Below are 23,771 nucleotides of genomic sequence, written 5' to 3'. Positions count from 1 at the left end.
TCAGCTGTCTCGGTGGTCTTCACAAGGAGTCTGCCTACGTGTCTACATGCTTGTTCCTTACGGCCCCGCTTCCTGGCTTGAATCATGTCTGTTCACTTTTGTGACCAAACTCAAACTCCTCCATTCAATCTTCTTGACCTGTCAGTTCCATTACGTTATCATCAAAAGCACATGTATCCTAACATGTGACCTCTGTCACATATGCAACTGTTGAAGGTTATTTTGTTTATTTTTAACTTAGCTAATTGATGTAAACATTAATAATTCCCAATATAAACTATTTTAACAATATCACTAGATAGATAGATATAGATAGATAATAACTAATTTAACTTTTAACCATGTTATTGTCTAACACAATTACCAATTCCGTTCTAAATTCCTGATTCTGATTCTTTTAAAATCTCTAAATATTTAGCTAGAGTTGTTTTTAGTTTTTTTATTTTCCGATTACTGTTAAAACCCATGTAATATGTGCATACATTTTTGGAAACTTAAAAAATACACTTTTGGATGGTGAGTTATAGAATTTGGTTTTGCTAGTACCTCAGTATCAATCAATATTTATTTTATCATTACTACCAGCAATGAAAGATTACATTTTTAAAAATTAAAAAAAAAAAAAAAAAATCATTTTTAGTATTGGAAAATAGGCACGATTTTTCCAATTCCAATACCCCAAACAATACTGATTTTTATTTTATTTTATTTTATTTTTTTTCAAATTAATCCTCCCAACATTAAATATAATGCAAAACTGCATCCAGTAGGAAGGTCCCAATTTGAGAGCTTTGGAAAAAGTAAATTTACCACTACTCCCGAGTCAGTTTGAACTAGGAGTGGTCAGAATTTTGAGAGCTTCATCTATGAGTCAAACATAAATTATGATTTTTAAAAGGTAGATGTACAAATTAAATCAGTCTAAAAACCAATCATATACAAAATCTGTATCCTGGGTATAATCCCATTGACAGACCAATTATTGTAAGATTACCAAAGTTAAGTGACCTTAACCCTGGCCAATACTAAATGGGTGACAACTTGAGGAGACCAAGTATTATATATTCCAAAAAATCTTTGGAACTTCAGATTAATGTACAGATCAAATGTAAGCAAAAACATGCATGATTTCTGCATAAAATGACTTTGAGATGATTGATACGCCATAAAAACTAACAACCAATCATTGGTTTAACATCCGTTTAACACTCACATGCATTGGATAGTTTTAAGGAATTAACTTTCAAACTATCCTATCTCTGACCAGGTCTTTATTAACCTTCTTTCCCAATTCCATCCTTATCACTTTGGCCCATGTTTGTCTTGACTTTCCTCTGTGAGCTAAATTTCCTACCTAAACTGTTTTACTATCTGCATGCAGTGGCCTTGCTTTTTTAACAGCATTGGTGACCACGGCTCTCCAAATTGTAGAGCTATGGTAATCTTGGGAAGACAAGTAAAGACTGTAGTTTTCCGTTGTTTTCCATCTTGATTCGAGGTTGTATCTCCCCCTCCCCTTGAATTATACGCGCCCCCAGATACCAACCTTGAAATTTACATACAGCGCCTAACCTTCCCAAATAGTCACCCATCTGGTACTGGTCAGGCTCCTCATTGCTTCGGTGATCTAGCAAGACCCAGTGTGTTGTGATTGTGCCATATCTAATAACCCCCAAAAACTCCTATTCTTTCAATGTGAACATACCATCTAAGTCTTCTGTTCTACATACATATCTTTATACCATAGTTTCCCAACTAGAGTTCCGTGGAAAAAAGAAAACTATTGCTTGCATTATGAAGGCGAAAAAAAAATAAGATTCTAAAATAATTTCTTATCTTGGGGTTCCTCGGAACATCACTTTTATTGGAAATGTTTCATGAAGATAAAAACATTGAGAAACCCTGCCTGTCCGATCTTCCTCCAAGGTCATCAGAGCAAAGCCTGTCTTTTAAGACTTATCACACACTGTATCGTTCTCATATCATTTCTCCCCATGCAACGCATGTACTCAACTCCATTTAAATATTCTAATTGATCTTTTTTAGCATAAAACTTAATACTGAAGAGCAAACTCTCATCTGCTGTTTGCATAATAATGAATTGTTTTGTCAAATTTTCAAATTTCACAACTAGAACTTGAATACCTACTAAATACTATGCTTGAGTGTCTGGAATCTCTTGTACATGGTTTGTCAGGACAATCTGGCATTTCCCTACAAGTAAACCTTGACTAAATATTCATAATAACAATAGAAAAATGCGAGCATGAAAAGTAATATGGTTAAGCTTAAACATGGAAAAATAAAGGAGTAGTTGTTAAAACTGGAAATGAAAAGGACAAGATATTCTAGTAAAAAATATAAATTTATAACTTAAAATATTGCAGCATTAAGAATTGATTATATAATGCTATAAATTAAATTTAAAAAAAATTCATAATGTTGCAATATTTTAAGTTATAAATTTATATTTTTTACTAGAATATCTTGCCCTTTTCTTTTCCAGTTTTAACAACTAGTCCTTTACTTTTCTAAGTTTAACCATATTACATTTCATCCTCGCATTTTTCTATTGTAATCCACGATTTTTCCCGGCTTCCTATAAATTCACTTGTTCTTTGTTTAATTTCAGTTTTATTTTTCCTCCATAAACACACAAATAATAACAATGTACAGCAGTTGTCTGCTTTCAATAAAATTTCTCCAATTATCTCCCTTTCATGCTTTCATTAGTGAATTAGTAGCAACAGTAGTCACTGAAGTGACATGGTTGCTATGGAAGCCAGTCATAAAAAGCGTCACTCACCTCCTTACATATTTTTTACAATTTTGAACACCAGAAAATTCATAACTTTTGTTTTACTGAACGAAAATTGAAATTTTTTTTTTCACATAATAACTGAGATGATCTATAAACTGTAATAATTGTTTGGAATTTGGTCGAAAAATGAGTGTGTGGTGAAGCTTTAAAGTAGTTCTAAATGACTAAAACTGCCACTTAACCATATAATTCACACACTATCGTAGATGTAAAAGATCTTTTTACTCCAATAGTTTCTTCCCCAGAACCGCTAGACTCTGGAATTCCATTCCAGGTCCCTGCTTCCCCAACAGTACTGACGTGCAGAAGTTCAAGTGTAACGTGAACCGACATCTTGCTGCCCAAATCCCTACATAGTACCCCAGTAGTTGTTGCCCCTGGTAGTAGCCCCCTACACCAAAGTGGCAATTTGCTTTGTTTGGGGTGAAAATGTAATAAAAAAAAAAAAAATAATAATATAGTATTCATGGCTTAAGATCTACTCTGTATAGTTAACTCGCACTGGCTTTTCTGAGGAATGGTGCACCTTCTCCAAGTGGTGTTACCTCAAGTAATAAAACGAAGCTGGATACACACCAGACCAGATGAATTATCGTCCTGGAATCTGGTAAGATTAAAAGACCATAAGAAAGATATACTATAAAATATTTAAATAGTCAAATGGGGAGAATTATGTTCTTAAAATCTTTACTGGGATAGACGATGGAATATTCGAATATCTGTATCTCGGGGAGAGGTCAGATGTTAGCCCTAGGAAGGAGAGCCCCATAATTTTTGAGAAGCTCAACCGAAATATTATGAAGTGAGAAAAGCCACAAGATCAAATATTGTTAATTGATAACTTTTAAGCTTAATATGTTTTATTGAGAGCAACCATATGTGGCTGTTTAGTGTTGCCAAAGTTTGGTAAAAACTAGCTGTTCTTCTCTGGCATTGCCCTGGAGTTTTTATACTTTCAGTTTTGTAATGTGTTTGTTTTTTTTTCTTTTTTTAAATGGCATACTTTTTTTTTTTTTTTTTGTTAACCTTAAATTTATGAATTCTATTTTTAGAAAATTAGCATTTTGGGTGAAAAATGTTCTCGTTTTTTACCCTAGGTCAATTTAGGTTTGGAGGTTGTGATTGAGTTCCAAAATTTTCTCCAGATGTAAATTACTCTGAAAAGAAATTTGCAAAAAGCAATTTTCACCGAAAATGCTTATTTTCTATACGCAATAATAATAATAATAATAATAATAATAAAACGTTGTGTAATAATATAATGAAAACCATTGTTTACTTAGAAAACAGTAAGAATGAATAGTGGATTAATGAGATGTCCTTTTGCAAAGCAAACATGCAGATTAAAACCTATTGCCTAAACATGTCCAGTGTAATAGAAAGCTAATATTCTATTTTGAATATGCATTAACCCATCTTGTGTCTTTTTCCTTGTGGGAGGGAAGTGGTGCAGATAAAGATTTCTTTAAATTCTGCCGTTATGAGAAGTAGCATTCCCCCCCCCCCACTACCCTGCATTCCTCCTCCTTGAATAGTTTCACAATTCTCAGGCTAATATAGAAAATCTATCCTAATGTTAAAGTTTTTATCTTCTTGACTCCTCATGAGGGCTAAGTTAGACACAAGATCGTTTTTTAAGTTTGCAAAATTCACATTCCCAAAAAGGTTACTTTGGATTGGAACCAAACTTTTGCAAAATAGATTATCCATGTTAATTATTTTTCGTTCTTTCTTTTCTTTTAATTGACTTTTCTTTTTCCCCCTTTTTTTCTCTTTTCTTCTTTCCTTATTTTCTCTTTCCGTATTTTCTCTTTCCTTATTTTCTCTTTCCTTATTTTCTCTTTCCTTATTTTCTCTTTCCTTATTTTCTCTTTCCTTATTTTCTCTTTCCTTATTTTCTCTTTCCCTATTTCTTCTTTACTCTTTTTCTTTTCTTTACTCTTTTTCTTTTCTTTACTCTTTTTCTTTTCTTTACTCTTTTTCTTTTCTTTACTCTTTTTCTTTTCTTTACTCTTTTTCTTTTCTTTACTCTTTTTCTTTTCTTTACTCTTTTTCCTTGCTCTTTTCTTTATTATTTTCTTTACTCTTTCTTTTTCTCTTTTCTTTTTTTCTCTTTATTATTTCTCTCTTTCTTTTCTCTTATTTTGTTTACATTTTTACATTGTTCATACCTCACTAAGTCTGCTAATTTGAGCCATTGTGTTTTTTGTTTATTTGATCAGACCCATTTTATTGGTGGTTGACTCTTGAGCCACTTGAATAAACAATTGATTTATTGCACATATTGTGGATGTTAATCTATCGATGTGGGTGTGGTTGGCCATATTACATGAGTACAAAACAGTAACACCTTGAATATCCTTTTCTCTTGTTTTGTGAACAGGTTTTTCTGTTTATTGCTCTTTCAATCTGGGGCTCAATTCACTTCTAATAGATGGATCAAATAACGTTGGTGCCTGTTTGGGTGGTCATAAAACCATATACTGCCTGATCAGTGATTTATTGTTGTGGTAATTAGCTGAACTACCTGAGAGGGATGGGCGGGAGGATCTGTAGAATTAAATCACAAATATCCTATTTGTAGACTTGTAAATAAATTGCCCCCCTCCCATCACCTTGTATCAGATAATTGTGATTATTTTCTATTTATATGAAGTTAGGAATATGTATGTACCGGATTCATTCCTAAACTTCACCGGTCATTATGAATTTTAGAACACAGCTGCTAGCCATAAGGTGTTGCAATATGGGTTATATTTAATTTCATGCAAAAAAAAAAAAATGGATGAAAGTCCTTTCCACAAATTCAGATGTCTCTGATTTTTTGCAAAATTTTAACAATAGCTATTCTGGTATCAATTAAAAAATATTCTTCAAATATCAGTTTCTTTGAAATATTTTTAAGAGTATTTAGAGGGCATAGTATGAGCCATATATTTCAAGCATTCACTGGTTTTTAGCTGAGAACCATTGTCACCAGAAAGGTCTGGTTTGTTGATATTTATGGGTTTATGTTCATGTAGGCATGTGCAACCGGAAGTCGCAAACCAGTTGTTTGGTTACAACACTTGTTACAAAGTCATTTGAGTCTTATAATTATATAGATATATACACACACACACAATATTGTAATGGCTACCTTTTGAAAAGTAATAAACAACCAACCGAAAAGATTTGATATTTGGAACTTGGAGAATGATTATGTATATGTGTGTGTACATACACACAATCCGTATACAAAAATAAATGGATAGTTTTATTTTTCTGATTTAAGAAATGTTTCTGAATTGATTCAGAGTTTTTGGTTTTCAACTTAACGTTTAAGATTTCTGAGCAATGTTTTGGTTGGCAATATCGATCTAAAGTCTGGGTAATTTGCAACCGACACCAGCATGAATTTCTCAGGAAAATGAGGAGATATTGGAGTGTTTAAAAACAGTTTCTGCAGCCTCTCATATAGAAATTCTAATTTACTAATATTCCTTTCTTTTTTTTTTTCTTTTTCTATTTTCTAAAACAGAGAGAATTGTAATATTAAATTTAAATCCTGTCTTTTTTTTTTTTTTCTAAATCAAAGAAAATTCTTTAATGATATTTTTGTCACTTCCCCAAATTAGAGAGATGTCTACACTACCAGCCTCCAAAAAATATCTTTAGATAATTCTGTCAGTCGCATTGTCCACCGACTTTGGCAACCCCAGCTACAATCTTGGCAGGGTTACAGGTTTACACCTGTTATTTGAGTATCTGGAAAAAATTGTATTTTGCATTTTTGCACGATATTTAATGAATTTGTAGACTTTTCCAATCTGACAATATTGTCACATCAGAATGCACCACTAAGGTTAATTGATTTTGCCCAGGATCCATAATATTACCACGGATAGATGAAAGTATTTTTTTTTTTTTTTACTTGATATTTAACATTTTATCAAATAAATTTATGGGCCCCATTCCAAAAATTGAATATAGTAAAATATAAAAGATAGAAAGAAAAAATGGTAATATATTGCTACATGCTGAACCCAAATGAACTTAATTTATTGTGGACTATTTATTATCCTCATCTTTATTAATTCTTGTTTCACAACGTTTCGGTCAACTATTCCTCTGGCATTCGTCAGGTGGTAACCGCGACGGGATATGGACTCCGAATCTCCTAACTCTCAGTTGGCCGAAACGTTGTGAAACAACAACTAAAGATGAGGATAATATTTTGTGTAATGTGCATCCAGGAGATAAGCGCCCGCGTGTTTGCGTGGTGTGTGGGTGCGTAAGAGAGACGGACGAAAAGGAAAGACTTACCTCGAGACCGGCTCAGCGTCACCGACCGAAAATAGATAAAGAAAGATCAAGATGGCGGCTGCCGTCTTTTGTAAAGGATGATATCTCGCAAAGTCACACGAATTCTCGCAATATGCAAATTTAGCCGGCCTACAACGACCATAAAAGCGGGTGATGAAAAAGACGTTGGGAGAACGACGATTGCGTTGGTAGGGGAATCGTGTTGCTGTTGCTTCTCGTGCCGTGTGAGGATCTTACAGTTGTTGGGTCCGGTCTGAGTAACCGTTCGCATCCGTCTAGGCACCTTGCTAACCGTGCAGAACTGGTGTATACTGGTTATTGAATTGCTGCAACATTTATAACATCTTTTCCTGAACTTAACGTGTTAAAGAGAGAGTCGGGCGCCATCTTGAATTTTTCCTTATACATCTACAGCGGGCGCAGTAATTTTTTTTTTTAAAGGACTTTCCTTACACATTTTTTCTACAGTTTGCAATAAATAAATGAATAAATAATACTCAATAATAAATTCCAATTAAAAAATATATGAACTTATTTTTATTCTGACCAGCACGAGCTTCTCTCATAAGAGTTGCAAAAATAACTGAAATGGTAGAGGCAGAATACATACATGGACCCCCCCCTCTCCAAAAATTGAATAGTATAAAACACTAGCGAGAGGTACCCGGCATTGCCCGGGGTGTTTGGAGGTGTGTGTGGAAACTCCGGGGGGGGGGGGGTTAAAAAAATGTTTTGGTAGGTAAGTATGAGGATCGAACCCAAACCCTTGAGGCAAATTTGTAAATTAAAGTGTGAAAAATGTACGACGTTAACCATTGCCCCACCGCGAGATGCTAACGGAAACACGTTTGAATTTATTTAATTACTTGGATTTGGCAGGTGCCCGTTTTAATGACTTAATGAGGTCAAGTTTGACTGCGGGATAGTATTTCATTTACTGCGGGAACACTTCCCAAGATGTTATAGGAAAAAGACTAACCCACATGCGGCGAGCGACAAATGTTGAATATTTATCTTCCCAAAGTCGAGCAAATTAAATAGACAGGCGAGCTTCGTTGTTAACTCGCAGATATTACGATTTATATGTGATATAAAAAGTTTAAAAAAGTTGTTAGGTGACCGACCGCTTCTCTGAAAAAAGACTTTTGTAGACATACAGAAAAAGCGAACACACATACAAACATACATACATTTTCGCTTTTATATATATATAGATGAAAAAAAATAGGTAAGATGTTGCTATATACTGGATGCAGAACCACTTATTTTATCCTGGGCAAGACCAGGTTCTCTTTTTATACGAGATGTAGAAATGACTGAAATGGTATATGTCGATAGATGAAATCATTTTTTTTTTTTTTTTTTTTTCACTTCAATCTTATTTGATATTTAACATTTATCAGCTATGTGAATATAAAACAGGATATTACATGACACGCAAGTTATTTTTTATGATATCTTCCAGCAAATGTCAAAATGTTTGTTTAATCTTGTCTGCAGATGAATTTTCAAATTTCCTTGATACATTCTGCGTGTGAATGGTGAATATAATTTTGATACAACAGTAATTTATAGAAGGCAATACAATCCTTAAGTGTAACGGATTGGTGCAAATTGAAGCAAATTAAGACCATGCAACGAGCTGTGTAAGTTTACCTTTTTATTAATTTATACGCCTATAAAGTTGAGATCTTTTCTCGCACTGACTTTGATATTAAAAGCCTACTTTTTCTATTTAAAAATTATTAATACTAACTTAATATACTTCGTCATGGATATGCAAGTGACTACATGAAGGTTAACTAATTTGCATATTTTATGGTTTCCAATTAGACGATTCTATTTATGCATAGTTTCGACATACTGCATAATTGTGTAGAATTTAAGATGAAAACCAAGTGATCTTGTCAGTGTGTGTGTCTGCGAAAAGTCTCTACCAAACTTTTGTCTGAATATTTAGTCTACAGAATTGAAATTTGATATTTTTTTTTTTTTTTTTTTTTTTTACATAGACGTCACCACTTATCAAGGCCGATATGTAGGATATTTGGACCAGTGGCACACACATGCCTTTTCCACAAGCGCTGGCAGAAGCTCAGCGAATACTCGTGTGATGGTGGCGATCAGGCTGGCTTTGGTGTTGTGGAAGGTCGTGTTGGTGATGTTCCCGATGTATAAACTGAATGTAACATCTTTCTTTTCTCGGGCAACAATTTTATTGCTTTTTCTTTTTTCTTTTCTTTTTATTTTTACATAGGTATCACCACTTATCAAGGCTCAGAGGCCACTCAAGAATAAGGGTTAAAGTGTGTACAGTAGTCAATTGGACAATATAGTAATCGATAGTAATGGAAATTTGGTAAATTTGTTAACTTAAGTGGAACGGCTCATCAAAAACTTGTTTACATTGGACTTGAAGACACCTATATTGTAGTCAACTGGAAAGCAGGAAAATGGAAGACAGTTTCACAGGCATGCAGTTCTAAGAAAGAAGCTTTGTTCATGGAATCTACGTTTAGGTTTAGGCACAGATAAAGAGTGGAGGGAATTATTGATAGTGTTTTCAGCTAGACGAGTGTTCCTTGTGAAAGGGTGAGGGGGGACCATAGATTGAAGCTCAGTCGAGCACTTGCCATGAAAATAATGATAAAGCAAATTCGCATTGTCTCATCTGTGAGAAAGAGGTTGCAGAGAAAAGGACATCTACGAGGCTACGAAGTCTATTTTGAACTTTATCAAGTCTGGATAAATCCTTTCTAGCAGCTCGACCCTTCTGACGACAAATATCGAAAATTGGCTAAAAACATTAATTCCTTCACCCTCAACTGGGCACTTTTCTACAGGAAGAGGTCGCTTTTTTCGCCAATATTTTTGATTGACTAGCCTTAATTTAAACATTCATCATTTCCGGTTTGATGATGGGAACAGTAAAGACGTCACGTTTGTTTTCACATTCTTTTCCTACTTTGCGGTACGGGTTTGAGCCTGCCTGCCTGCCTACTACCACTTTATTTTTTTGCTCAACACACCCCTTCAAACACCCGGGCAACGCCGGCCACCCAGGCTAGTTATTTATAAAATGACATTTTTCATCTTTATTTGCCCTTTTCTAATCTTTGTTAGATTTTCAGATATTTTTTTAATTCAAGTTTTTTTTTTTTCATTTTCTCGCAAGTACCACAAATATAATTTCCACATCTATTTTAAACTCCTTATGATTTCAATTTTCATATCTTTTTATTTATCAAAGGTCCATCCACATTTTAACACCAGGAGGTAAAAACTTCGAACATTGTGTATCCATGGATTTTGATGTAACCTCATCCATACTTGGATGGAATGTGATAATTGATGGTTTTTATTGTATCTCCAGAGAACAGGGTTTTATCTGCTTACCAACCTAAACCAGGTGCTATGTATCTGAAATCAGGACTTAATATATTTTGAAAAATTTTCTTCAAAACTCTTCACTCAATAACGTTTCCACGTAGGCAATGCTGCTTCAATACAACTAGTTTTATGTTTAGATAATCCATGTTATTCGGCTACTGTTCTTATATATTATTTAATTGGAATTCATTATTGGAATGAGTATTATTTATTAATTTATTAAACACTATCAATAATTAATAGTAAAACACTATCAATAATTCCCCTACTCTTTATCTGTGCCTAAACCTAAACATAGATTCCATGAACAAAGCTTCTTTCTTAGAACTGCACGCCTGTGGAATTGTCTTCCGTTTTCCTGCTTTCTAGTGGACTACAATATGGTTGTCTTCAAGTCCAACGTAAACAAGTTCTTGATAAGCCGTTCCACTTAAGTTGCCAAATTTACTGAATTTCCATTACTAACGATTACTATATTGTCCTCTTAACCCTTATCCTTGAGTGGTTTCTGAGCCTTGATAAGTGGTTATACCTATGTTAAAAAAAAAAAAAAAAAAAAAAAAAAAAAAAAAATTTATTGTGGACTATTATCCTCATCTTTCTTGGTTGTTGTTGTTTCACGATGTTTCAGCCAACTATTCTTCTGGCCTTTGTCAGGTGCCTAGAGGAATAGTTGGCCGAAACGTCGTGAAGCAACAACTAAGAAAGATGAGGATAATAGTCCGCAATAAATAAATTACTACTGTGATCTTCAGTGTTATTTTCAGTGTCTCCGCTGATGTAACCTCTGACCTTCTTCAGGTGTATCTTGATAGACTCGAAACTCTGTACAGAATTTTGAATGGAACTTTTTATTTAATCCATGGGTAGCATGTTCTCGTTTCATCAGCCATGACTGGGTAGAAGTCTTAAGTAATTTGTGATTGTCTACCGAGAATTGCCCGTGTTCAGGATTGGACCTTCAACCTCCACAAGAGTGTAACTTACAACTGAATTTAACCAAGTGCTTTATCCATTATGCCAGAGGTCCTCGCGGATCCTGAAATAATGAGAGCATATAACCATCATAGATTAAATAAAGAGTTCTTTTTGAAATTTCATGCAGACTCCCAAGTTCGACAAGATACACCTGAAGGAGGTTGGATGTTATATTGACCAAAACATAAAATGAGAACAGTCATCAGAATATTCTAAATATAAATTTAGATGGGGGGGGGGGGGTGGAGGTATGTTGGTGAATATGGTATACGTTCTCCACTATAATCAAAGTTGGCTATGATGGAAAGTCAATCTGATTCCATAGATGAATAACTTAATAAAAACAGACAACATGGAAGGTTAATAGAAATATCTTTTATTTCAGGCTGTGCTGAAAAGGAATGAGAAAAATGGCTGAGTCGCTCTTTACAAAGAGTGCAATGCTAGTAAGCTTGGAAAGCAAATAATATACATTTTGCTCATATGATGTCTTAACTCCGATTGGTTATGCAAGAAAAATAGATTGCGTGAAAAAAAAAAAAAAAAAAATCCAATAAATTCTTGTATTCCTACACCCTGGCTTCTGATTGGTCAGTCAGACAATCACTCAGTGGTAAACATTGCTATTTACAGCAAAGTAAAATAATACATAATATGTAACTGCTACAGGTTCTTGATTAAACCTCTTTCATTCATAATGAAATTTTTTTTTGTTTTTCATCATTAAAAAAATGTAAATGTACATGTTATTTGCCTATTTTGTTTTTATGTTCTTAGCGTTTTTGGTGACTTGTGCTTTCCTTAACAGACTTTTAGATATGGTACTTGAAGATGTCCTGGAATTGTAAGTAGATAACATTTTTATTTATTTTTAATTAAAAAATTTTTTTAATTATTTAAATTTAAAAAAAATTTATTTTTTTGGTAAGAAGTAAATGACATTTTCAGTGATGTTTAAAAATAGAATTAATATATTAAAAAAGAGAAAAAAAAAAAGAATGATTTCAAATTGTTTTTTTTTTTTCCAGGATAAATATTATAAGACTTGAATAAAGTTTGAAACAGAAATAGATTGATTTATTGGGGAGGGGGAAAAATCTTAAACATTCCAATTACTTTAAGAATATATATATATATATATATATATATATATATAATGCTTATAAAGAAATACAAAAAAAAATTAATATAAATTAAAATAAATTCAGCATAACCATAATCTTTCTAATTGAGAAGGAACAGTAGACTGTGCCGGTTACATGAACCATGTAAGTTGTTGAAAATGGTGTTTTTTCTAAGATTTTTAAGGTAAACATCTGATGAGTATGTGATAAAATATGCAGCAATAACATAATTTTGCATACTTGTTAGTCACAATACGAAACAATATTGTAATGGATAACTTTTCAAACACTAATAAAAGACCAATTGAGAAAGCCTGGTATTTGGAACTTGGAGAATTATTATATACGGCACAATCACGTTGATACACCGGCTGTCATTAGGTCACCAAAGTTAAGCAATGTTGAGCCTGGCCAATACCAGATTAGTGATCTTTTGGGAAAGTTAGATGCTGTACATATCGTGCCAAATCGTAGAAATTTCCAGGTTGGTATCTGGGCGTGCAATAATTCACTGGGTGAGATGCACCCCCCAGTTTTCGTTAAGACATGCACCTAGGAGAAGGAAACTCTGATGTAAAAACCTGCAGTTTACTGTATACTCTATCCTGTGGAAGTCATCTGCATTGACAAAAGTTAGCAGTAATACCAAAAAGTGTGGTTGGTTCAACACAAAACCTTCACGACTATAAAACAAATCATCTGTATGGATTTCCGAGCAACTTAGTTGTTGTGGCGGAAGTTCATGCATCGAAATCAACGGGAGAGTCCATCATATATTTAAAGTATATATATATATATATATATATATATTTTAAATCTAATGGGCGGAAGTTTCTCTAGAGCTCTTTCAGCTATCATCTCATCAGGAAAAAATCGATAGCGTAAAATAAACTCTTTACTTTCAACATAGTATTATTATATTACGCTATCGATTTTCTCCTGATGAGATGATAGCTGAAAGCGCTCTCGAGACTTCCGGCCATTATATTTAAAACTATATATAAATTCTGTACCTCTAAACATTTATTTAAGTATCTTCGGAAAAGGTACAGTCAACATCAAATTGACACTTGTAATACTATTATTCGATTAAGGATTAGAATGAAATCTACCAACCTCTCCATAGTTTTTTTTTGCATTCTTGTCTGGAACAAGATGTGACCACACTTTATATCAGTAAACGCATTGCAGCATCTCGGGTGAAACCTAATTTGTCTATTGAGCGGGCGTTTATACGAGACGATATTAATAAGTTGACGTAGAAGCTAGAGGTGTATATTAGTAATCGTCATTACCTCTGGTCTGTAGTTAAGGGTTTCCTGTCCTTTTTTGACTTTTTCCGCTTTTTTTTTTTTTTTTTACAAAGGCATCACCACATTATCAAGGCCCAGAGGCCACTCAAGGATAAGGGTTAAAGAGTGTACAGTAGAAATTGGTCAATATAGTAGTCATTAGTAATGAAAATTTGATAAATTTAATAACTTATATGGAACTGCTCATCAAGAACTTATTTACTTTAGACTTGAACACAACCATATTGTAGTCAGCCGGAAAGCAGGAAAACGGAAGACAATTCCACAGGCGTGCAGTTCTAAGAAAGAAGCTTTGTTCATGGAATCTACGTTTAGGTTTAGGCACAGATAAAGAGTGCTTTTGCAAGTATTTATCCATTGGTGATCAATTTGCTAAGCAACGTGCTTCCAAAGACAATAATAAACAACTTGCTCTTCTAGTTCACAGAAGATACGGGTGTGAACCCATTAATGGAAGCAAACATATTTTCAATCTTTTGAAAACTGTACTCACAGAAATTGAAAATAGAGTTCTGTCTAGGGGTTTAGATTTTTGTATTCCCCCAACGAGTATAAATAAAGAGAGAACACTTTCTGCCTTTGAAGTTTTGTTCTCCCAACTGAGACATAATGTTCCTATTTCCCTGGAAAGAATTTCTGGGATGAAATCTAGTTTAGTTGCCTTAGCTCACCGATACAGTAACACACCTGTTGATTATAGCGACTTTGTCTTGAACATAACGCAATTTAAAACGATGAAAGCGTTAAAAGCCAATGCCGATATTTATATGTGCAAACCAGACAAAGGTGAAGGAGTGGTGATTTTGGACAAATCGGACTACGTTGAGAAAATGGCAGTTATTCTCAATGATGTTTCGAAATTCCGTGAACTCGGTCCTGTCGAGTTGGCGGATAATTCTTGCAAGAACAAGGTAAAAATGCAAAGACATCTACTTGCATTATTTAAAAAGAAAGTTTTTTGCAAGGACGTCTATGACAGGATTAAACCCTCTGGTTCACAATGTCCTAGAATGTATGGTCTCCCCAAAATACACAAGCAACTGAGACCTATTTTATCAATGGTTGGTTCGGCACAACATTCTTTGGCTCAGTGGCTTGTGGAAATTCTGCAACCTGTGCGCGAGTTATATACCACGCACTGTATCCCTGATTATTTTCAGTTTGTTGATTATGTACGTGGGTTGGATTCTAATGCAGAGACATCTTTTATGTGCTCTTTTGATGTCTCTAGTCTCTTTACCAACATATCGTTGGATGAGACTATACATATATGTACCGACGTGCTTTATGATGGTCGCGTGACTGCTCCACGTTTTTCTAAAGAGATTCTTATTGAACTCATTTTAATGTGCAGTAAATCCGTGGAGTTTAGTTTTTGTGATATTATGTACTGTCAGGTCGACGGGGTTTCAATGGGGAGTCCGTTGGCCCCAACTTTAGCGGATATTTTCGTCGGGTACAATGAATCCATTCTGTTTAACTCTATAACAAAACCCACTGCATATTTCAGATATGTTGACGACACTTTTGCTGTTTTTCCATCGCAAAGTGAAGCGTCGATATTTTTTGATAGGTTGAATTCTTTGCATGGAGCTCTAAAGTTCACTATGGAAAGTGAGAAGAACAATTCGCTTCCCTTCTTGGATGTTCTTGTTAAACGTTCAAGGGGGGTGGGGGCTTTCTCACTACAATTTATAGGAAGCCGACATTTACTGGCCTATATGTGAACTGGTTGTCTTTTGTACCAAAATCACGTAAGGTCGGTTTAATTAATACTTTGGTACATAGAGCCTTGATGATTTGTTCACCTAACAGATTGGACGCCGAACTTGATAAGATCAGGGAAATATTCATCAATAATGGTTATCCTGTTGACCTTATTGATGACTGTATTTTCAAAAAGGTTGCGGATTTTAAATCCCCTAAAAGTTTGGACCTTTGAAATGCCCGGTTTATTTAAAAGTATTGTCGATTGGGGAAAAGAGTAATAGACTTTCCAAACAGATTCGCAGAAGTATTTATGATTGTTTTTATTCTGTGTCCTTGCGTTTGGTATATACTACGAGACCTGCATTTCCTTCTTTTCGCAAGGATAGTTTGCCTTACAACCAATAGCAATATTGTATATCAATCCAAATGCCAGTGCAATGCTGGTTATGTTGGGCGAACATCCTTGCATCTTTTGACTCGTATAAACCAGCATGTTTCATCGAAGATCAGACAAGGGAGGATGGGGTCTGGTAGTCTCCCTCTTTCTGCAGCCTTGGACTCTGCTATTAGCCAGCATTTGGTTGACAACCATTGCTGTGCCGATAGATATAAAATAGAATGGTTCGAGGTGCTACATAGAGCGGACTCCAGAAACCATTTAAAGATTTTGGAGTCTGTCTCTATTGCGGTGCGGAAACCTTCTTTGTGTCGGCAGAAAGAAACATCTAATGCATTGTTTCTCTTTGGGGAACTGTGAATCTTTTCTCCCATTTTTTTCCCCCCTCGTTGTGCCAATATTTTAATCATTTTTTAAACATTAATAAACTTTATTTTAGTGTCCCCCGTATTTTTGGCACATTCAATAGTTCCCCTTCAGAACTCTTACTTTCGATATAGTATTATTATTTTACGCTATCGATTTTCTTCTGATGAGATGATAGCTGAAAGAGCTCTCGAGAGACTTCCGCTCATTATATTTAAAACTTTATTTAAATTCTGTACCTCTGAACATTTATATATATATATGTTTTTAACAAGCTAAAAAAGTATAGCATATATATATATATATATATGCTATACTTTTTTAGCTTGTTAAAAACAGGTAATTCATTGCCCGTTGACTTAGAATGAGTGCTTTATGCCATATTGATGATTGATTATGGTTAAATTTGTGCTTAAATACTAACGCCTATTAATCCCTAACTGTGCATCAAACGGATACCATAATACTTAGTTTGCAACACCTTAAATCATAACAAAGGCCCATAAAAAATTTCAGCTAGACCATCGCAATAGTTTCCAAGAAAAAGTGAGAGCAAATGTGGTATTGTGGTGACTAATTCCTATGCATCAAACAGATACCATAATACTTAGTTCGTTGCACTTTGCCGTAACAAAGGTCCATAGAAAATTTCAGCCACATCAGCTCAGTAGTTCCTGAGAAAAAGAAAGGACAAACAGAAACAAACACACACACACACACACATATATATATATAATTTGATTGGTGATTTTTTATTTAATGCCTATCTTATGTAAAATCGTGATTTGAGTTATTTCTTCTGCTCCATTAAGTAAACAAATAGATATATTACGTTACTGTTGCTAGCCGCAAAGCAACAATTGCTTATTAGCTTTTAGTTGAAGCAAATCCTAGCGTGCATAAATTGATTATCAATACTTATGTGACTTTTTTACGATGCAATAATGAATTAAAAAAAGGACTAGATATGGCCTTAGAAGGCAGGAAGTCTAGAAAATGGGCGATCTTTCACACAGTAGCTCATTTTATATCCTTTCATTACAAACCTAGAAGGAAACTGTTTTTTATTTTATTGCTATTCATTATTAAAATGTACATGCTTTGTCGAAAGTGATGAGGGGGGAAAAATTTATTGTGCTTCACCAGTGTTCATACTAATCTAATATATAAAAGGCTATATGTCTGTCTCCATATTTTAAAACTCGATCTCTTCCAAAACTAAAAGTCGCAGAGCGGCGCTAGGAGCCTCAAATGATTTGATATTTTATGGACTGTTCTTTTATGGGTTTTTAGCCGGTTAAAAATATTTTCAAGGGGTCAAAATTGAAAAAATGGTTATACATTTTGTACATTCATCTAAGTTTATTTTTAATTTTCAATCAGTTCATATACGTGTCATGTTGGTACATTGGTAACGTCACCAGCTTTGAATGCTACAGTCTTGCTTCTGGTTTCAATTCTAGCTGGTGGCACCCAAATACTTTTTTTTTCTTTTACTTTTGAAATCATGACTCTATAATAATATATACTAAAGTCTAGAAAAATTAAAATATATTTTACCCCCAGACTGCTCTCTGTGGCTGCTTCCCTCCTTCTGATTGTCTCTTTCTCTCACTCTACTTGCTCCTCACTCTATCTACTGCACCCTGTGGTTTTTCCCTCTTTTCTCTATCTACCGCACTCCCTGGCTACTCCCCTCTTTTCTCTATCTACCGCACTCCCTGGCTACTCCCCTCTTTTTCTCTCTACCGCACTCCCTGGCTACTCCCCTCTTTTTCTCTCTACCGCTCTTCCTGACTACCCCCTTCTCTCTCTCTCTCTCTCTCTCTACCGAACCCTCGGCCTGCCCCACTCTCTTTCTCTCTCTCTACAGTACTCTCGGGTTGCCTCCGCTCTCTCTCTCTCTTTCTGTACGGTACCCTCGGGCTGCCCTCTCTCTTTCTCTCTCGCACCCTTGGCTTCCCCCGCTCTCTCTCTCTCTGTATCGCACCCTCAGGCTGCCCCTGGTCTCTCTGTATTGCACCTGTGGTCCGCCCCCACTCTCTCTACCACTCCCTATGTCTGCTCCCCTCACACTCTTTTCCATGCACTATGGCTGCCCACCCCTCATCTTTTTTTCTCTCTCTCTCCCTCCTGCACTTTCTTATTCATGTAGCCTTTGTAAGTGTATCTTGTGCAGTTTGGATATTGGATATACAGAATTTTATTTTATTTTTTTTTTTTTTATGCAATATGTAACTTCTAAACATTCTTATAAAACATTGCTTTTTAAATTATTACTTTTGTAAAATTTTACCTTGATATAGGGCTTTGTTTTCAATTATGTGCCACCTTCCCCATAACAGATTCCACATTTGTATTATATATAAATAACTAGCATCAGGTTAATAAAATTTGTCCACCTGGCATCAAATCTGATGTTAAGAACCTATTAAATGTGCATAGCAGAAAAATACTAAAACTTGTCTGCTGTCACCAAGAGGTATTTTTCACTAATTTACAAAAAAAAAAAAGAAATGTTAGTTTTAATGGAATTAACACATATTTACAATGTTAGAACATTTTAAAATCTCGGGTGTTTGTCAATAATTTACTCATTGTCAATAAATCTTCATGTATCAAATGTCCATAAAAGCGTTTGTCTTTCTCCAACCAATTTACTCTGCCACTTTCTGACAAAGCGTTCATGAATTTAAAAATTAATGCAGAAATTTTCCAGTTTGTCAGATGTATAAATTAAGTAGGAAACAGCCTACACAATACTCAGTAATCATTTTTTAAGTAGGCCAAAATCACCTGTGAGCAATATATACACCTAGAAAAAATACACGATTAAACCCGGTTCTCCAACTTCCAACGTAGACCCCTACTACCATGTCTCCTTCTCCAACATCAGGGGTCTTCGTTCTAACCTTCCAGAGGTTGAAACCCAATTACAGGAGACTAAACCAGACCTTTTATTTTTAAGTGAAACTGGCATTGGACAGGCTATTTCCCTAGATGAGTTTGCAATTTCAGGATACTCTAACTTAACTTCTAAATCTGACCCCCAAGATCGCCATGGGCATGGAATATGTGCCTATATTAAAGATAGCTTTCCATGTGGGAGGGACATCTCCAGGGAAGATCCTAACTTACCCTATATGTGCTTCCGGGTTGCTTTAGCTCACACTACTGCATTTATATTTACTCTCTATCGCCCCCACAACAGCGGAGTTACTATCTTTCAAAGCATATCTGAGAAAATTGACCAAGTCCTTTCTACTTATCCTTCAGCTAACATTCACGTATGTGGAGACTTCAATGTTCACAACGTCGAATGGTTGACCCACTCAAACAAGACCGATGATGAGGGGAGGTTCTGTCATGATTTCTCCATTGCCTATGACCTCACTCAGATTGTTCAGGAACCTACCCGTGTACCCGATAATGACGGCCAGTATGCGAGCCTACTAGACCTTTTTCTCACAACTTGCCCTGAACTATGTTCAGTTTCTGTTCTGTCGCCTCTTGGATCTTCCGACCACTCTGTTGTATCAATTAAGATAAAAATGAAATGTAATAAGTCCCCAGACGTACCTCTTCATCGTACAGTATATCGATACACTAAGGCTGACTGGGATAGCTTCCGTACATTTATATCTGATCTACCTCTGCATTCCATGTTTAAAAAGGATGTGTCCTCTATAGTATTAGACCTAACTGAATGGTTAATTGTAGGTATTGACCATTTCATACCCTCTAAAAAGTTTCAGCAAAAACCTAACAGCCAGCCATGGTTCTCTCCAGAATGTGCTGCTGCCATTGCGCACAGAAATCACTTTTTCCACTGCTTCAAACGTAATAGATGTATGGAAACTAAAGCCGTTTTCAGGACTGCCAGCAACCATTGTAAGAAAGTAATAAGGAACGCAAGAGTGTTGTATGCTCAATCTGTTAAGTCCAAAGTAGCTGAGCAGCGGCTTGGTTCCCACCAGTTTTGGCAAATAGCAAACAGAATCCTGAACAGAAGCGTGTGCTCCATCCCAACTATTATCAATGGACCTGAGGTAATCTCGTCAGCATCAGACAAAGCCAAACTCTTTGTCAAGAACTTTGCAGCTAATTCTACCCTTTGCGACCAAGACCGCCAACCCCCAATATTTCCTCCTGTATCAGAAAACAAGCTATGTGATATACGTATATCTGTACGTGATGTTGCGAAGCTAATCAAAAACCTTGATTCGAGTAAAGCAACTGGCCCTGATGGTATTCCAATTATAGTACTCAAAAAACTTTAACCTGAATTAGCGCCCATACTTACAAAACTGTTTAAACGTTGTCTTAAGGAGAATAGTTTCCCATCTCCCTGGAAAATCTCATCAGTATGCCCTGTATTTAAGAATTCAGGTGATCGCTCATCCCCCTCTCAGTACAGGCCAATAAGTCTCCTGTGCGTCATGAGTAAGTTGCTAGAATCTGTGTTAAATACAGAAGTAATCAAACATCTCAACAAAAATAACCTTCTTAGTGACACTCAATATGGTTTCCGTTCTGCTAGATCTACAGCAGATGTCCTTACAGTTATATTGCATAGGATTAGCAAATCTCTCGACGGTGGCAATCTTTCTAGGGCAATTGCTCTTGACATATCTAAAGCCTTTGATAGGGTATGGCATAAAGGTTTACTTCATAAGATCGCTAGCTATGGTATAGCTGGAAAAGTCTTCTCAATTATTAAATCATTTCTTTCTGATAGGTTCATAAGAGTAGTAGTTGAGGGGCAAAAATCAGAAGCTCACAGTATTAATGCCGGTGTCCCTCAGGGATCCATCCTGGGCCCAACTCTTTTCCTGATCTACATTAATGATCTTCCAAATCATATCCTTACATCATTTGTAGACATTTATGCTGACGATACTACCATTTATGGTACCACATCTAAGACAGTAAACGACCAAGTTCTCTCCAATTCTCTCTCCTCTGATCTTGAGCACGTAGTACAATGGGAAAAGGAGTGGCTGGTTACTTTTAATGCATCTAAAACCAAGCTTCTCTCTTTACATCATCAACATTCTAATTCACATTTGTCTTCAATTGAAATGAATGGCTCTCGTCTTCAGGAGGCCTCAAGTTTTGACAAGCTTCTGGGCTTGACCATTACTCCTGATCTTAAATGGAACACGTATATCAAATCTGTTGCCAAGGCCGCTGGAAAAATGGTGGGATCTTTCTATCGATCCAGTAGATATCTCACTGCTGATGCTATTCTCTACCTATATAAGAGCCAGGTACGTCCAAGGATGGAATACTGTTGCCACATCTGGGCAGGAGCTGCTAGAAAGGACTTGTCCTGCCTTGATAGAGTTCAAAATAGACTTCGTAGCCTCGTAGGAGATGTCCTTTTCTCCTCCTTGCAACCTCTATCTCACAGAAGAGATGTTGCGAGTTTGTCTCTGATGTATCGTTATTTTCATGGAAAGTGTTCAACTGAGCTTCAATCTATGATCCCCCCTCGCCAAACTTTCACAAGAAACACTCGTCTAGCTGTAAACACTATCAATAATTTCCTCCACTCTTTATCTGTGCCTAAACCTAAACGTAAATTCCATGAACAAAGCTTCTTTCTTAGAACTGCACGCCTGTGGAATTGTCTTCCGTTTTCCTGCTTTCCGGCTGACTACAATATGGTTGTGTTCAAGTCTAAAGTAAATAAGTTCTTGATGAGCCGTTCCATATAAGTTATTAAATTTACCAAATTTTCATTACTAATGATTACTATATTGACCAATTTCTACTGTACACTCTTTAACCCTTATCCTTGAGTGGCCTCTGGGCCTTGATAATGTGGTGATGCCTTTGTAAAAAAAAAAAAAAAAAAAAAAAATAAATACATTTTATTCTCAACGGTTCAGACTATGTAACCTCCGATCTTCTTCAGGAGTTTTTTTTTTTTTTTTTTTTTTTTTTTTAGAATTCTTGAATCTATATGAAATTTCAAACTCAACCATTTATTTGTTGACAGAATGAAAGAAAAATTAGTTGACAGAATGAAAGAAAAAAAACAAAAAAAAAATGCTTCCTCATGGATGAAATAAAGGTTACAGTTCAAAATTCTGTATGTATTCTCAGAGTTTGGAAAACTGCACTTAGAAGGTTGGCGGTTATATCAGCCAAAATGTTGTCAGAATAAAACTTAAGGTGAGAATAGTAGTCTGAATAATAGTCTGTTTCTAAATAAATAAATTAACATTTCTGTGGATGACACCACTATCTATTCTGGCATTGCTTCTCACCCATCTTTCTAGGATCAGTTGAAATATAAATTGATTTGGGTTCAGTTATCGATTAAGACAAAAGATGACTTGTTTCATTTAATCCTGTTAAGACTCAGCTATTGTCCTTCAATCGAAGGTGTGTCCCTTTTCTTTCTAAGTTTCTTATGGATGGTTCTGCTCTTGATTAGAAATCGATTCTAAGACTTCTTGGTCTTTCTTTCTCATCATATCTTTCTTGGAGTCCATATATTAAACCCATGGTTCTTTCTGTTTCTCGTAAAATCGGTTCTTTCTATCATTCTAAACACTTTCTCACACTTGAGACTATTCTCAATCTCTACAAATCTATTATCAGACCATGTATGGAGTATTGTTGTCATATTTGGGATGGTTGATCTGTGTCCCATTTGAAGGTTCTCGATGAATTGCAGAAACGTATTTGTAATTTGATTGGCCACACACTTCCTTCTTCACTGCAACTTCTCTCTCACAAACATAATGTTGCTTGTTTCAATCTTTTCTACAAATACCATTATGTCGTGTTTCTCAGAATTGTCTTATCTATTCCCTGCTTCATTTGTTCCAGCTCGTTTGACTTGTTGGTCTAGTGGTCTCCATCAATTTGCTGTTCTAATACTTCATTGTAATGCTGCTTCCTATTCCAATAGCTTCTTTTCAAGGACTACAAGTTTGTGGAACTCTCTTCCTGCTTACTGTTTTCCTTCTACCTACAGTCTTGGTCTTTTCATGACTAAGATCAATAGGCATCTCTCGTCTTTGTAATAATCGGTTTTCGTTCTTGTTAGCTCCTTATATCAACTGGTTTCATGCCTTGTCTGGAGCGATTTTTCATAAAAGAAAAATTATCAATCCTCATCTCACAAAAATCATGTTATTGTTTGTCGCTTATTGTTGACTAGCCTAGGTGCCTGGCGTTGCCTAAGTGTTTGTAGGTGTGTGTTGAGCAAAAAATAAAAACAGTTGTAGTAGGCAGGCAGGCAATAACCCGTGACACGAAGGTGGAAAAGAAAGTGGAAGTGTGTGTAAGGATGTTGGTTGAGCAAAAAAGAAAAAAAAAATAGAATACAATTGCGAGTGCAAAAAAAAAGT

At 35.4% G+C, this 23,771-nt stretch overlaps 1 protein-coding gene across 1 annotated transcript in view; it reads left to right on the top strand.

Annotated features, from left to right (window-relative positions):
* Positions 1-23,771, top strand: part of LOC145248296 (U6 snRNA-associated Sm-like protein LSm5) — a 166,070-nt gene that overhangs the window by 99,707 nt on the left and 42,592 nt on the right. The window contains exon 3 of the mRNA XM_080110174.1: positions 12,311-12,338. Coding sequence (XP_079966300.1) covers positions 12,311-12,338 — 28 coding nt within the window. The remainder of the gene's footprint in view (positions 1-12,310; positions 12,339-23,771) is intronic.

This window comes from Euprymna scolopes, chromosome 26 (genome assembly GCF_053919585.1).
Source record: "Euprymna scolopes isolate OS-2025 chromosome 26, ASM5391958v1, whole genome shotgun sequence".
Lineage (NCBI taxonomy): Eukaryota > Metazoa > Mollusca > Cephalopoda > Sepiida > Sepiolidae > Euprymna > Euprymna scolopes.
The sequence above is the reverse complement of the archived record's forward strand: the minus strand, read 5'-3'. Positions and strand labels throughout refer to the sequence as shown.